This window comes from Zeugodacus cucurbitae, chromosome 4 (assembly GCF_028554725.1).
Source record: "Zeugodacus cucurbitae isolate PBARC_wt_2022May chromosome 4, idZeuCucr1.2, whole genome shotgun sequence".
Taxonomy (NCBI): Eukaryota; Metazoa; Arthropoda; class Insecta; order Diptera; family Tephritidae; genus Zeugodacus; species Zeugodacus cucurbitae.
In genome coordinates, this window is record NC_071669.1 from 57,289,364 (window position 1) to 57,305,664 (window position 16,301).

At 32.7% G+C, this 16,301-nt stretch overlaps 3 protein-coding genes across 4 annotated transcripts in view; all 3 read right to left on the reverse strand.

The window, feature by feature from the left end:
- Positions 1-504: 504 nt before the first annotated feature.
- On the reverse strand, positions 505-8,302 carry LOC128921393 (solute carrier organic anion transporter family member 74D-like). Its single transcript, XM_054228997.1, has 7 exons — positions 6,937-8,302; positions 6,242-6,721; positions 5,797-6,160; positions 5,555-5,730; positions 2,947-3,096; positions 1,771-1,947; positions 505-1,695 (listed from the first exon to the last, which is right to left on the reverse strand). Exons 1-7 carry the CDS (start codon positions 8,198-8,200, stop codon positions 1,526-1,528), a joined length of 2,781 nt encoding a protein of 926 aa, XP_054084972.1. The 5' UTR covers positions 8,201-8,302; the 3' UTR covers positions 505-1,525.
- Positions 8,303-8,440: 138 nt separating this feature from the next.
- The window catches only part of LOC105220872 (cytochrome b-c1 complex subunit 8), a 135,018-nt gene continuing 127,157 nt past the window's right edge, over positions 8,441-16,301 (reverse strand). For both annotated transcript variants that reach the window (XM_011197417.3, XM_029046053.2), the window contains exon 6: positions 8,441-8,622. The gene's annotated coding sequence lies outside the window, so the exon portion shown is untranslated. The remainder of the gene's footprint in view (positions 8,623-16,301) is intronic.
- LOC105220871 (uncharacterized) overlaps positions 8,441-16,301 on the reverse strand; it is a 133,347-nt gene continuing 125,486 nt past the window's right edge. The window contains exon 4 of the mRNA XM_054229001.1: positions 8,441-8,622. The gene's annotated coding sequence lies outside the window, so the exon portion shown is untranslated. The remainder of the gene's footprint in view (positions 8,623-16,301) is intronic.

The window sequence follows — 16,301 nt, forward strand, 5'->3', positions numbered from 1 at the left end:
TTTATATTTTATATTTTATATTTTATATTTTATATTTTATATTTTATATTTTATATTTTATATTTTATAGTTATTTTATATTTTATATTTTATATTTTATATTTTATATTTTATATTTTATATTTTATATTTTATATTTTATATTTTATATTTTATATTTTATATTTTATATTTTATATTTTATATTTTATATTTTATATTTTATATTTTATTTTTTATATTTTATATTTTATATTTTATATTTTATAATTTATACTTTATATTTTATATTTTATATTTTATTTTTTATATTTTATATTTTATATTTTATATTTTATATTTTATATTTTATATTTTATATTTTATATTTTATATTTCATATTTTATATTTTATATTTAATATTTTATATTTTATATTTTATTTTTTTTATACTCTTTATTCTTGTTTTTGAAAACATTATGTACACACACACACACACACACACATGTATATGTATGTATGTATTAATGCATAAATATTTCGCCTTTTTCTTTAAACATATTTTAGTCTATAATATTTTTAGTCTATAACTGAGATTTATTTTTTTTAAATATTGACATATTAATAAGTGTTTACTATATATGGTACACAGATACATACATACATGTTCTAAAATTTCAAATGCAAGCAGATTAACTTTAAATATAAATTTATAATTTTGTAAAAAAAAACTAAAAACTTGTATACAAGTAGTTTGGCGCACATACATACATATATTATGTCTGTATGTATTTACAACATATGAGAATTTAAGTCAAAATATTTAAAAAAAAATTAGTAAAAAATTACAAAAAAAAATATATTTATAAATAGTTATATATATATACATACTGTAATATGCACATTGTAACACCCGCTTAAGTTTATTTATATTAATTTCACTGCCAACTACATATGTATGTATGTATGTATTATGTATTTCAATATATTTTATATTTTATAATTTTTGATTTTTTTTTCTTTCCATTTATAACTTAATCACACATGCTAAACCTTGTGCATTTTTATTAGTGTTCTATACGTCGCGCTCTGTTTTGTGTTTCTTTTCTGTTTTTTTTTTTTTATTTTAAAATATATTTTTGCTGCCTACAACTAAACGGTCATTAACTAAACTTTAACTAAACTAATCAATAAATCAACTATCAACAATAAATGCAAAATCGCATTCCGCATTCCTTCGTCGTCAAATTCTATCAAAGCACGTTTGCTGTACGTTTTTTTGTTGTTTTCCGGTCATTACAAGTGACATACACCCACCCACACACACACAGATTAAGCTTTACATGCGCCAAGTGCCAGCGGTTTTGGACACATTGTGCGTCATTACATATTCTCATACAATTACTGCGCTCATTTTCTATAACTTTTTCTTTGAATACCGTTCTGAAACATTTTGTTTGTGTGAAACAAGGCTATAAAGACACTTCTGCAAATGTTTTTTGTTTTTGTGTATTTTTGTTCTTTCAGCTATATAAGTCGTCACTCCTTAGCGTTGATGTGCTCTGCTCAGACGCTTGTGTCTGGCGCCACCATTGACTTTTTGCACTCCGTCTCAGCGGCTGTCTGTTTGCCATGCGGTTCACTGCCATCCTCGGGTGTGATGTCGATGCGATGCGCCTTACTCCACACCACCAAATCCATTATGAATGCCAGAAACATTATGCCGGCGGTAATACCTGGGGAGACAAAAGAGAATTAAAAATTTATTAAATTTATTTTTATTTTTTATTTTATTTCGTATATATCCATACCTAGGAAGTAATGTCTAAACGTGTCCGAATCGTACAGCGAGCAGGCTCCATGCTTGCCGCACACCGTTTTCCAGAGTAGACACGCCGAATCCACCACCGCGCCATATATAATTGGACAAGGAACATTACCGAATAATCCAATTGCCGATTGTATGATACCCATAGCCATGGCTTTATCTGAAATGTGAGGTTAGAATTAATAAAATATAGTTATCGGTCGATTTTAATGGGGCTAAGTAATATACTATAAAAAAATGTTTGAACTAACTTTAAAAGGCATTGTATTGAATACCCATTTCTCTAATCCTAACGTTACTAGCACTTGAGATATTCAATAACTTAAACCTAACCTCAATATATTGACTTTAAAGAAAAATTATTAGGAAATTTAATTTATTTTACTGTTAATGTAATAGTATAACTACAGTCTTCTAAGAGCCACAGTCTCTTTTTGAATTAGGTTTTCTTAAAGTTTGCCATTTCATCATGGAAATATATACGATCCAATAACGAGCGAAATTTTTGAAATTTGCTACCGAAATTCGGAGTCAGTGGCTTTTATTTTAAGAGCACCTCGTCTAATTCATGGTCATCACAATCGTCCTGTCAGATCAACAATTGAACGTCGAGTAGTGTCCGTAGTGTCGAGAATATTGCTGCCGCTAGCGCATCAATTGTGGAAGACCCAAATCAGTCTCTCACACGTCGTCCTCAAGCGTTGGGCATATCTGTGACGTCAAGTCTGTGGTCTATGCCCACAAACCAGCGACGATTAATGAACATGAGATTGCAGCGGTATCGGTCGATATATATATATACATATCCTAGAAAGCCGTTGAAAATTGGGTTCAGGGTCTGGACTTCTTTGTTTATTTTTTTTTAATTTTTGGTTAAATTAAAAAATACTTTTGTAGCGATTTTATTTAAAAACCCGTTCTTTGAAATAAAAAAGGTGTAACTAGGGTCTTTAAGTCATTTAAGAACCATCCTAACACTTCTCTAAAACTAAACTAAATGGCTTCGGTACTACGTCCGGCTAAATACAATTTCTCAACTGTGATTTCTAAAACTATTTATGAAATATTTCCATTATAATTATAAATAATTTTTAAAAAATTTTAATTTTGAAGTGAAATTTGTAAAATATATATTTTTATTTAATTTAGTTTTACTCACCATTTGGATGGGTGCAACGCATCACCAATAACATGCTGCCCACCTCCGATGTCGAATGCATGAACACACAAACGGCGAATATAATAATGAAGAATATGAAATTCTTGCAATTATTGGCGCAATAACCGCTGACCGCTTGGTTCTTAAAAGCTGCAAGAACAGATAAACACGCGCACGCAACAGAAAGTTGGTTGGGTTGGGGTAGAGAGAAGAGAAAAGAAGAAAAATGGGGTAGGTTATGACAGTGACTCGAGGAAATGGGTAAAAAATAATTAATGTATATGAGAAAACAAATGAGATAAAATGCAATAATTAATAAATGAAAATGATAAAATAAAACAAAAAAACAACAACAACAATGCAATAAATGGCACTAAATATATGTGTATATGTAATATATGAATAAATACGTATACATATATATAAATGTGAGATTGATATATGTAGATATGTATATACTAAAAAAAATTAATAAAACCAAGGACTTCGAAAACCAAGTTATTAAAAATAATTTTAGTAAAAGTTAGATTTAAGACTTCCACTACGAGGAGTTGTTAATAGGTTCAACTTCACTATAATTTTTCAATAGTATACTTAATTAAGGGGTAGTCAGGTTTTTCCAAAAAAATTTTTTTTTTGCATTTTTGTTATGTGTAATATCTTAAAAATATTCTCTAAAAATTTGAAGTTGATCCGATATTTACTTTTCGAGTTATTCGACAAATAACAAAGAGCGCTCGGGCACTACAAAACGCTAGTGTGAAAATTTAAATGGGTTTTTTTTCAAAACTATGTTTTTTGAACTGTTGACAACTGTAATTCGAAAACCACTCAGTTGAATTTTATGAAATTTATACAGCTTTAAAAATACATAGTAATCCAGGGCTTGATCGAAGGCTTTTTGTTTTTCAAAATTTTCAATTTTTTAAGACCAAATCTTTTCAAATTTTTCCAAAAATCTAGAAAAAAAATTTCTGAGCTCGCCATTTTGTTAATTTTTGAAAAAATAGAAAAAAGCTTCGTTTAGTCCCAGGATTATCTATTTACAAAACAAATTTTTCTTATCCTATTAACTTTAGATAAATCTCCAAAGACTTATGGTTGTCAATGCAAGGACCTTTTTTTGGAACTGAGTCAACACAAACAGTAATTACTTTGAAAATTATAATTTATTTTTTCAAATTCTCATGTCTTCAAGTCAAAACTTTTGTAAGATATCAGGATTTAATAGCAAAAAAAATCAATGAAAATTCTCATTTTTTGTGTCTCTGACTATCACCACCCCTTTAAGAAGAAAATATTTTAATCAAAAACTTGATTTGTAATGGTATCATTTAAAGAAAATGGCGAAAACATATTGTTTTATAACTGTAATATGTGGGTTACTATTTATTTTTCTGGCTTTTCTCTATTAGTTCTTTGCCTAGTACTAACTCATATTTTACTTATTTTACCGCAACTCAGAAATATTTGCTTAATATTGTCTACAGTGTCTTTCATACTTCATTTCGGTGATAAAAATAACTAAACCACGAATATTTTCGAAAGATGTTTGGTACTTGAGTTCTTATAACCACAAAGACGTCAAAGAACTTAGAATAGTCTAAAATTTATGACAGGCCATAACAGTGAATTGGAGGTTCTTAACGGTTGAAGAAAATGTTTCGAAAATTGGTTCAAAACTGGTTCAAAAGAAAGGAAAGTAGTATACAGCATATTGAATAATATTTTGAAAATCAAAAATATTGTTATCAACCATCACAGAGTTCATATTTCAAATGTTAGTAGAGAAATATGTTAGCAACCCTTGTATCATTGAGAGTCTCCTACTGAATTTCTGATATAATTCTCAAAATTTCAAAATTGTATAAAATAATAAAGGGGTTTTCAATAAGGCGCTACAAAAGTAGACAGACGACGCTATATCAGTAAGCTTTGCCATTTGATCATGGCAAGATATACGATCCAACAACGAGTCGAAATTCTTAAAATTTTGTACCGAAATTCGGAGTCAGTGACCTCAACTTTAAGAGCACTACGTCCTACGTAGAGATGAGGCTCATTTCTGGCTGAATGACTTCGCCAATAAGCAAAATATGTGTTATTGGTCAGGTAGCAATCCACATGTACTACATGAGTTACCATTGCATCCCGAAAAAATTACGCTTCAGTGCGGCTTATGGGACGGCGAAATCATTGGACCGTACTTCTTCCGTGAAGATCAAGACCGGCACGTTACTGTGAATGGTATACCGCTCAATGATAACCGAATATTTCTGGCCCGAATTGACAGATATGGACTTGGACTTTCACAGGAATAAATAATGTCATTGATATCCCGAACCGTTTGTAGCGCGCTTATTGAAAAACTCTTTATATAAATTATTTATCTATTATAAAATATCTCAATAAAAAATTAAAATTCTTATGATTTACATAAATGAAAATAGTATGCTTTCATAATATGATGAATTTAGAAATTTATGCAAAATGTTACGTATACGCAATGTGCACATGCTATGAACGATTATGAAAATTGTGAGTAAATGTATATATGTAAATGTATAATCTGCAATTGTGTGTGTGTGAGTAACACTTTCAAACTTACAATCTGGAATGCATGTACAGTTACTGAATAGTGTGCCATTCTCAGTCATTGTTGAGGCCGCACAACCAGCATGACAGGTGGAGATATATATACGACCATCCATGCCGCAAATGGGGGCGTAATTGCCCGTATCACAGGAACAATTGAGGTCACATGCTGGTTCGATCATGGCAGGCCTATAATTACAAGCGAATTCGGAATAAAATATGAATATATAAATTATAACGGTGCTTGGTACTTACGAATCACTCGTTGGACCCTTATAACCAGCAAAATCGGTCATGCTACAGCCGACGAACATCAACACCACCATGCCGGCCGAGTAGAATAACGCTGTAAATGCAATCCAAGCGGCTACAGAACGCGCCGATGGCTTCAATTTCAATATGACTAAACCGGATATGACAATACCGACACCCATTACGAGTATGCCGCAAAAGGCCGCAATCATGCTGGCATCATAGGTGGTTAAACGGAACTGTGTTTCGAGGTATTTCGGTAGAAATGTGTAGAGACCAGCAATTGGCAGCAGATGGAAAACACAAGAAGCAGTGCGGAACATCAGAATGTCATTTTTAAGTTGACGTCGCACGGTCTTTGGAAAATCTTTGAGATAAGAGAAAAAAATATTGAAAATGTTAACACTTATATTTGTCAAACATTTGTCAAACATGGAAGTTAGCAAACCTCTCAGCTTTGGCTTCTCATTGACCTCCACAGCTGCGGCAGCTTCATCACCGCCCTCCGCTTTAGCCTCGCCGGCATTGGGGTTTCGTTTGCCACGCAACTGCTTCGGGAATGAGAACATTGCAATGGATGACAGCAACATCAGAGTACCGATGCCAACCGGTCCCAGCCACCAAGCGCCAATCCAACGTGGATCGCTGGCATCGAAGCCGGGATTTGAGAAATTCACATACCAGCGTGTACAAAACGAGCCGACTATGAAACCGGATGCGGGTCCCAAAATGCGTACACCAATCGTTATAGCCATGTACATGGGTGATTGTTTACTTGCCACATTGTCATCTATATATGGTATGCCGAGTGTGGCTACGGCTGTTTGTCCGATACCAGAGCTCAAGAGACTAGCGAAGAAGATGCACAGTACAATAACGGTGATTTTTGAGTGTGACGCCTGCTCCATTTTTTGATCCTCATCGCATTCTATAAAAAGACAAAAGAGGGTTGAAATAAAGTTGGTAAAAAATAAAGAAAAAAGTAAAAAAAATAAAGAACCAATCTATTTTTGACCGTAAGGGGCTTTAGACCTCTTGAAAGCCAAAGTCACGCATCAAAAATTGAGAGGATGTTCCCACTGGTTCCATAATCTAATATTCACTATCTTTTCTAACCTATACATATCTCTTTAGTGAACCTACCTGAATTGGAGTTCGTTGAATTCTGTCCCGGTATGCACAGATTCATTTCGTGTGAGCCCTGCACATTGGCCAAGAACGCGCTGAAACCGCCTTCCAATGCGTTCGCACTTGTTGCATTCATTGTGTCATTCATTCCATGCAGTCCATAACTGGCGTGTAGCATTTGACCATTTAAGGCGCGCATTGCCGCATTACCACCATTACCGCCATTACTGAGTGTATCAAGTGATTGCATCAATTGTTTGCCAAATATAAAATGCGGCAATGAGCAAGCGAAAGCTGCAATGGAGAATAATACCATGCCGCAAGCGATCCAACGTGGGCGATGACCGCGTCCAGCAAAGTAGGTTAACAACATAGCGGTACTTATTTGACCCATCTCACTGGCGCTTAGCAGAAAACCTGTCGTTTTCGATTTTATCTGAAATAGTTTCTCGATGGTAGTGATCACCGACACGAAATATGTCATATACATGCCCTGTAAAATGTAGGCGAGCAAAAAGACCACCATGAAAACATTGGTCGATGCGAAGTTGCGCGCCCATTTCGGTCGACAGCCAAACAAACCGCAACCGGGCGCCTGTCGATCGCCATTACTCAACTCGGAATCTGTATCCGATTCATCCGGTTCACGCGTTCGTGTATTCTTCTGTGCGTATAAGCCGGTGAGGGGATCTTGTTCATCATACTTGTCTGGCACACCCAAACCAATACCATTCTTGCCGTTCATTAGCGAACCATTGTTATTGCCCTGATGATTAACCGGATAATGTAGTAGTCCATTTTTGAGGTTATTTATTTGTTCGGCATCTTTCCATTCGTTGTTGTTACTGGTCGATGTGGTATACAGTACAGTGGTGGGATCACCGAGAGTTTCATTCGCCTCTTGTCCCACTAGGCCGCCGTCTTCAGCACCATTAATGCCAGCTGTAGCAACTAAGTTGCTGTCAGTCAAGCCAGCAGCATTGCCATTACCATTAGCTACTGCAGCACTATTGCCATTACCGTTAGAGAGTAGCGGAGTCCAGGCTTGTGTGGAATCACGCCGCGTGCCATTCTGGTAACCGTTCGTGCCGTTGCCGTGTCCATTGTGTAATGGTGTACCATTTAAGCTGGCATCACCATTGCTGCCATTCTGTTTGTAGGGTGTACCAGCTGGACTGGAAGCTGTGCTTGTCTTTATCTGCCGTTGAGGTGACTGAAAATTGTGCATTTGTGGATTTGCCGCGGCATCGACATCGCTAGCATTTGTCGAGGGATTCATATTTTTTTGTTGATGACGCCGCTGATTGGTAGGGGTAGTAGGTGGTGTAGGACTGTTTTGGAACTGTAGTGGTGTTGGGTTATTTATTGCGGGTTGGGTTTGGATTCAATATGGTTGTAATTGGGAAATTGTGTTTTCCAAATTGAAGTATTCTATGAGATTTCTACAAGATATTCATCCATTTTCGATTTCTGTTCCTTGTTATTGTATTGTAGTTAATAAAAGTGGAGTTCCCCGGTAGTTTTTGTATAGTTTAGTTAGTTATTTTATGCGTTTGTTGTTTTGTTGGTGTCTTTTTAAAGACACTGGCAGCTGTTTTTTGATCGGTTTATGAATTATTTCAATATTTTGTAGCTTAAACGAGGTAGTTTTGAAGTTGAAGGTTGTAAAGTTTGCAGCTTCTGTTTTTTATATGGCAGTGTCTGAAAGTAGAAGATAATTCAAGAAATTAGATATCGAAAATTCTCAAAAATTAAACAAAAACAATAAATAATTTATTTTAGTTTTTAATGGGACCCAACATTTTATTAATGGGTTCCATTGAGGCTGGCAGAAGGATTGTGAAGTAAAGATAACAATGACATAGTCATATAGCTGTCAGATATTTCTAGATCACTTACTTTGGTTAAAAAAAATAAAATCTGCACCCTCTTCTGTTGGTATGATAAGGTTTATACCGCGACTTTAGAAGTTTTAGAGTAAAATTTAAGAACCAGGACTTATCATAGATTTCAATAAAGTTTCTGAGGCTACAAATTCATTTTTTCATAAAGCTGATATATGTCTATCTTAAATAAAAAGTCGATAGCGGTCGCAAGAATGAACTTCTCCAGACAAATGAAAAAGGTTAAGTTGGTTACAAAGTTATTCGAAGACTTTGGTGAAGGAATCACGGTTTTAAAAATGGTTTGGTTTTTTTTTTTATTAGAGGTTATCGTTTTATAAGAAAAAAATTGAAATCTTTCTATAGCTTGTCAACCCATTATCAGTAGGAGAAAGCTTTAACATTCCTAGACCTATCCTAGTTGAACTTATAAATTAACTCCATACAAATGTTTTGTAATACCAGAAGTCAATCAAGATAAGGTATCTGAAGATATGATACTTGTCAAAGTTGAACCCACGCTAAATAGTAGTTTGTTTCTTCTCTATTTATAATATATATAAGTTTAGCAATAGTTGTTGGCTATTTGCACTGCTGATCTCTGAAGGGCCTAGTATCTGATCTGATCATGGTCCAGTCGCATAATATTTATTTGCTCTATACTATAAATGATTGAAAAAATTGCTAATTGACTCAATTAAGTTTGAACATTAGCTAGCATACCTTGTTTTTTAAATATATGGTTTACAAGCGTGCCTTTTATACAGTACCTCCAGACAGGCTCTTAATTTAGTCAATTAGGTAATTGTCAATTATGTTTTTGAAATTTAGTAATTAATTATCTACACTATAATTGATTGAAAAACTGCTAATTGACTCAATAAAGTTAGTGAATTAGCTAACATGATTTGTTTTTTTTTCAATATTTATGCATTAGCTCCAGAAAGGTTCTTAATTTAGTCAATTAGCTAATTGTTTAAAATTGTTTAACAACTTTGTTCCATGGGTGATAATTACTTATTTATACAGCATTAAGGGGTTACATGGGTTTTGTCGGGTAAAAAAGGCCCATTTTAAATATTTTTTCTATGTAAAAAGCTATTTATTTAAATCAAAATTTTTTCTGTCTTATAGTTACATATTTAAAGAATAATTTCTGAAATTTTCAAAAATATAAAAATTAAAAATCCTCCATATTGACGTCATTCCGGTGACCCATCGGAAAAAAGGTGCGTCCGCGTTGTCAGCATTACTCCTAACAAAAATAAGTGTTTTAGGTAAGACCATAAACTCGTGCTTGAACGAAGGAAAGACAAAAAAACTAAAAATTGTAATTTTGGCATAAATTTTTCCAAAAAAAAATAAAAATTTCAGTGAAATTTGCTTGACATTTTATTTTTGTTTTTAATAGTTGTAATAGAAAAAAAATCATGCGTTTAAGCACGAGTAAATTGTATCTCGAACACCTGTGCAAAATTTCATCAAGATCGGTTGAGTAGTTTTCGAGAACAGTTGACAACCGACTTTGAAATCACGGTTCCGAGAAAAACGTGTTTAAAGTTTTGAGTAACAATAATACCTGACTTGGAGCGCACACCTTCCAGAGGCTGTAGCTCCAAAACTATTATTCGGATCGACTTGAAAATTTAGGTTAATATTCTTGAGATGTTGTAGAAATTAATATGAAAAAAAATCGATTTTTTGAACCTACGAAACCCATGTAATAACCCCTTAATGCTAATATATAGATTATAGAAATATAGGAAAATTTGAAAAAAAAATTTAGAGAGAGACAGGGAGAGAAATTTCGATGAAGGAGTTGGTTTTGGTAAGCCAAAAAAAATATTTTTTTTATAGAACTTAAGCAATTTTTTAACTAACTTCCGCCACTTTAAGCACAACCCTCATACACATATTAAGTTATAATTACGTCGTTAAAATAATGCAATCGCATAAATATACTACCAACTTGCCAAATTACATTACAGTTATGTATGCATGTATTTGTGTTGAGATAGCAGAGTCATAAGGTACACAGCAGGTGAGGCAACTGAACCATTTGAAGGTTAATAGATAACAAATGGCAATTTAAAATGACAAACACCAATACACAAACATACCTTTGCTATTTATATGTATTGCATGAACTAGCGTCACTATAAATGAATTGCACTTTCGTTTTCAACTAAACTTTTATTTAACAAACTGAATTTTTCTGCTATCTTTATTGCACTTTTGATAATAATCGAAACGGTTTCGGTTGCGTATTTTTAGTTATCACTGCGATTTCACTTTCAATACACAAAATTGCCCTTGAAATTTATCAAACTATTTATAAAATTTTTTTTTATTTTTGTTGTATTTATTTACTGCTTTTATGCTCTATATTCTGCGTATGCGTGCACAAAATACACCAACAAAAATAATTAGGTTGCTATGTCAAGTAGTCACACGCAGCGAATGTAGGTAATTGGGTGACTTCAATTGTTATCATTCGCGTTTTTTTTTTAATGGCGATAAGAATACCCCCGCACAGTGTTAAGCACTTTTCACTACTGTTTCTGTTTCGTTTTTTGGCAATATTTATTGCATTGTGTTGCTGCACAAGTGACAACACGTCCAGCGGCAGTGAAGGCAAAATTTTGACTAAATGCTGTGAAATGTGCCGAAAAAAATGCACCAACGTAATCACGCTGGAGAAGAAGAAGAAGAAGCTAAGCAGTAGAATTGCCACATAACATTTTGACAATATTATACATACATACATACATACATACTCATATATATGTTATATATAAAAAAATTATATAAATATTTTTTATAAGCGTGTGTGTGTGTGTGTATGCATGGATTTTTTTTTATCAGTGCAGTGCAGCCATTTTAGGCCACAGTCACAGTCACAGCCACAGTCAGTGTCAATATTGATACAGCTTGCAAAAAGCAACAAACAAGATTGGCTAGTAAACAATAAAAAAAGATGATTTCTTATACATACATATATGCATATATCATATATATAGTTAAATATATTTTTTTTAATTCATGCGCTTGTATGTGTGTAATAAATAATTTATACACACACGCATACATACATACATATTGTATTCTCATAAGCGCAGTAAGCGTGAGTTTCCGAAATGAATTCAATGTCAGGGCAAAAAGTTGCCGCTGTGTGACGTGAGCGTCGCTTTGGTAAATTGTTTTCGATATTTTGGCTTTTTTTCCATAGTTAATTAGTTAGAAGAAAGCAATTATTTTATATTGTTTTGATAAAAAAAAAATTATTAAATTAACGCAGTTGTAGTGTGTGTTTGGCACACTGTACTGCGATTGTGCTTTAAATAATTGGAGGCAAAGTTGTATAAATAACGTATATTTTCCAGCTTGGAAATTTTTGAACGTAATTTTGTTAAACAATAATATGAATTATAATAATAAAGTATTTACAACTCGATTAAGTATTTGTTGTTGTTGTTGTCTATCTTTTAGTCTAAAAATGTGTGATCCAGAAATGTACATACACTTAATTTAGTCAATTAGTGAATTGTCCATACTATAATTGATTGCAAATATTGCTAATTGACTTAATTAAGTTCGCAAATTGGCTACCTGCTTGTATACCTTTTTTTTGTAAAATATATGTTTCACAACCGTGTTTTTTATACAGCACCTCCAGACAGGCTCTTAATTTAGTCAATTAGCTAATTGTTTACCATTTTTTATTGACTCAATTATGTTTTTGAAAATGAGTAGCAAATTATCTACATTATAATTGATTAAAAAATTGCTAATTGACTCAATGAAGTTAGCTAATTAGCTACATCTTTAAAGGTCTGATTTTTTTTCCGTAAACTGTATGGATTACAAGCAAGCTTTCTATATATTAGTTTTAGACAGGCTCCTAATTTAGTCAATTTGCTAATTGTTTAATTTTTTTATTGACCTAAATATGTTTTTAAAAATGAGTAGCTAATCATCTGTTCATTAAAAAAAAATTACTCAATTTAATTAGCAAAATAGCTATCTGCTTGCATGCCTTGTTTTTTATTTTTGTAGAATTCATATATAATGCACAAACGTGCTTTTTATACAGAAGTTTCAGACAAGCTCTTAATTTAGTCAATTTGCTAATTGTTTCAAATTTTTAATTGACTCATTTAAGTTTCTGAAAATTAGTAAATTATCTGTACTAATATATGCGGAAAACAATTACTAATTGACTCAATTAGGGTGTATCTGAAAAGTATATTATGGAATTAGCAGAGATTAATGCACAAGATAGACCGGTGGAACGTGCAAACATTATATAGTGTATAGTGAAATTTCTCTGTGCGTATATACATATATTAATAATCGGATATATGTATATATTTATATTGGCTGACACGTTGAAACATTGCAAAAAACAATGCTGTGGCGTAATTGCTTGCAATTACAAACACAAAGAAATTATACAAATAATACTACATACCCAATAATTATATAGTATGCCGAGTTTTATGCCTGTGTATATTATTACTGATAATTTATTTTTCGTTATCAAAGGTCGCCATGCATACATACATATATGTATATATAATAAATATGTACTCCCTTGCCTTAATTGTGTTGCACTTTTTATTACTTGGAAAAAGTAGATCTTCCATAAATAATATATATTTATATATGTACATATGTATGTGCTTTTTTGCGCAATACATTAATTACGGCACGTTTCATGTTCGAAATGTACTCAAAATGTACTCAATTTTTTGCATTGGTTTACATTTTAGTAGAATTATTCCGTAAATAATAAATTATTATCAATTTAAATTTAATAATAAGGCGTGTCATTTTATTGAACGAAATTAAAACGAAACTCGGTAGTTAAAAAAGTGTTTGAAAATCACAGTTATTTTCAAGCTTGGTAATTTGATGTAATTGTACTAAATATCGTAGAGTGATTTAATTAAAATTGTTTGTTTGAAAGGCAAAATTACAAATGTATCACATTAGATAAATATTTAAATAAACAAAATTATTGCCATAGTACTAATTTATTTAATTGCTTTTTTATTTCCTTTTTATTTTTATAACAGATATAATTTTTTCCAATATGACACTTAAAATTGTCAATTATTATGTATTTTGTAGGCAATTAAATAATTTCAATACAAGGTTGAATAAAATTTGTTGAAAATCAAAATATGTATGTGTTATTAACTAGCTATATTTTATAATAATAAAATTGACAATAAATGTATGGAATTACGTTTTGAACTACAACAGATTTGGCCGCCAGCGACTATTTCCTCTTTCACAGACTCAAAAGTGATTGTCTGGAAAAATAGTACACTCACATAAGGTGCTCAATAAGGAAAGAAATGCGAAAAAAAACCAAATAACATCGAACCAGAATTAAAAATACAGCTTGAAAAAATTCAAAATATGTGTAAATTGAAAAAGTTTTGAATTTTATAAAAAAACGTAAAATTATTGATCAGCACCAAATAGAAGTATAAGTGTCAGAATTGGCCCTTTTTGGAAGAATTTATTGGATTTCAATTGTTTTGTTATGGTTTTTCATTTTTTAACAAATAATTAATAAAACAATTGATTAAACTGCAATTTACGGATATTTAACTCACTTTTATTGAAAAACATACCGCTAAGTGAGTACTCGAATTAACGAAAAATTCGATATAACGAACAGGACTGACAATTAATGTGTTCGTTATTTCGGAAAACAACTGTATATACTATTTTCAATTCAATTTAAATTATCTGGACAGTGCTCGATGGAAGTTTCAGGTAAAAAATCAAAATATTATTTTCGACATTTCGAACGAGAGATAAACGGTTTGATTCAAATCTCGGCGAGTTCGGTTCTTATCGCGGATCGATGAAATCATCGAGGCTTTATTTTGGATCTCTTGAAGATGCTTAATAAAATAAAATTAATTAATTCAAAATAAATCTGTTTGATTTCAATAGGCAGTAAGAATTTCAGAATATCGGCGCTTAAATGAAGAACCACCAGGCAAAAGATTCACTACTTTTAAAAAATTAGAAATTAAAATAAAAATAAAAAAGTATGCAAAGGAGAAAAAAGCCAATTTGAGAGAGTAAAAGAAAAAGCGAAACTCACAGAAGACTATATACATACATATGTAAATATATTTGGTCATAGTTGGCAGTGACGAGTAAAGTTCCTTGACATTCTGCGCTGATGCAACAAAAGCAACGTCAAGACGCAGCGACAACAACAACTACAAAGGTAAAGTTTTGCATACAATCCCATATGAACAAGCAAACATATGGACATGTGCTGCTGAATATACAACCACATACATATGTATGAGTAAACGCGAAGCTGCACAGAAGATGCGCTTGCAACACAAAAACTGCAGAAAGTTCTTTTAACTATTCGCTTTGCTGTGTAGTTATTGTAGTTGTTGCTTTGGTGAATTCTGAATTTTTCGACTTTCGTTGTTTGGTCATAATTTTTATTTCAGCAATGATGTTTTTACAGGCCAAGTTTAGCTTAGCGCTCTACGCTACATTCACATGCAACAGCTTGCCAGTAAGCAGACAATACCAGCAAACACAACAACATAGCCAACAACAATAGTTGTGTATGGTATTAGTGACAACAAACATAAAACGCTGCTGATTGTCTGTCTGCTGCAACAACGAACTGGCATTCTTCTGCAACCTGTGCGTCTTGGTTGCTATGTATGTACGTTGCAAGATGCTGTGCGCTGTGGTAATGATGATGTCGTTGGCATTGTTGTTGTTATTGTTATTGTATTTTTTGCTTTTTTTTGCTTGTTTGTCCAGAGATCATTCACTTTGCAGCGATTCCACACGCTTTTGTTCTACACAGATTTGTCTTGGCCGCAGAATAACCACAACAACAACAATAAAAACAACACCAATGAGGCATTGACTGTAGCCAATAGGTCGAGCAGTGGAAGCAGACACACACACACACACACTGCACATGTGTTCGTTGCAACAGTTCACATGCGTGCAAATTTCGCTTCAGTCATACGTATCTACACCTGATCACACACACACACATACATACACATATGTATCTACAAAATGTTTGCAAATTTCGCATGTGTTGTGTTGTTGTTGTTGTCGACGCCGTCGTTGCTGCATCCACTTTCAATGCTAACTACATTTCGTTGCCTCTTCCGTTGCAGTCGCTGTCGCTGCTGAGCTTTGCTGTAACTAAGCACATTGAACTCGATAAGTGGTTGATTGTGTTGGTATTGGTTGCTTGCTCTTCGTCTGACGATGACGTTTCGTTTGTTTGCTTGCCCTTTCATTCTTTTGCATTAGTTTGATGGCATTTCCTTTGCGGAGGAAAAAAAAACAAAGATCGTGCAAATTGCATAACTCTATACATTCTGGCAAACTTAATGTGCGGTTAGCGTTGCTTTCTTCAGAATGACCCAGGAAATATGCATTCTCAATATACATATATTATACTTATAGATAGTGTGTAAC

Bases quoted from the DNA above. Each gene is read 5' to 3' on its own strand.
- LOC128921393 (XM_054228997.1), bottom strand. From the start codon at position 8,200: ATGAATCCCTCGACAAATGCTAGCGATGTCGATGCCGCGGCAAATCCA. The intron at 5,731-5,796 runs GTAAGTACCAAG...TTGTAATTATAG, and splicing joins AAGGGTCCAACGAGTGATTC to GCCTGCCATGATCGAACCAG. The intron at 3,097-5,554 runs GTAAGTTTGAAA...CTGTTCTTGCAG, and splicing joins CTGTACATGCATTCCAGATT to CTTTTAAGAACCAAGCGGTC.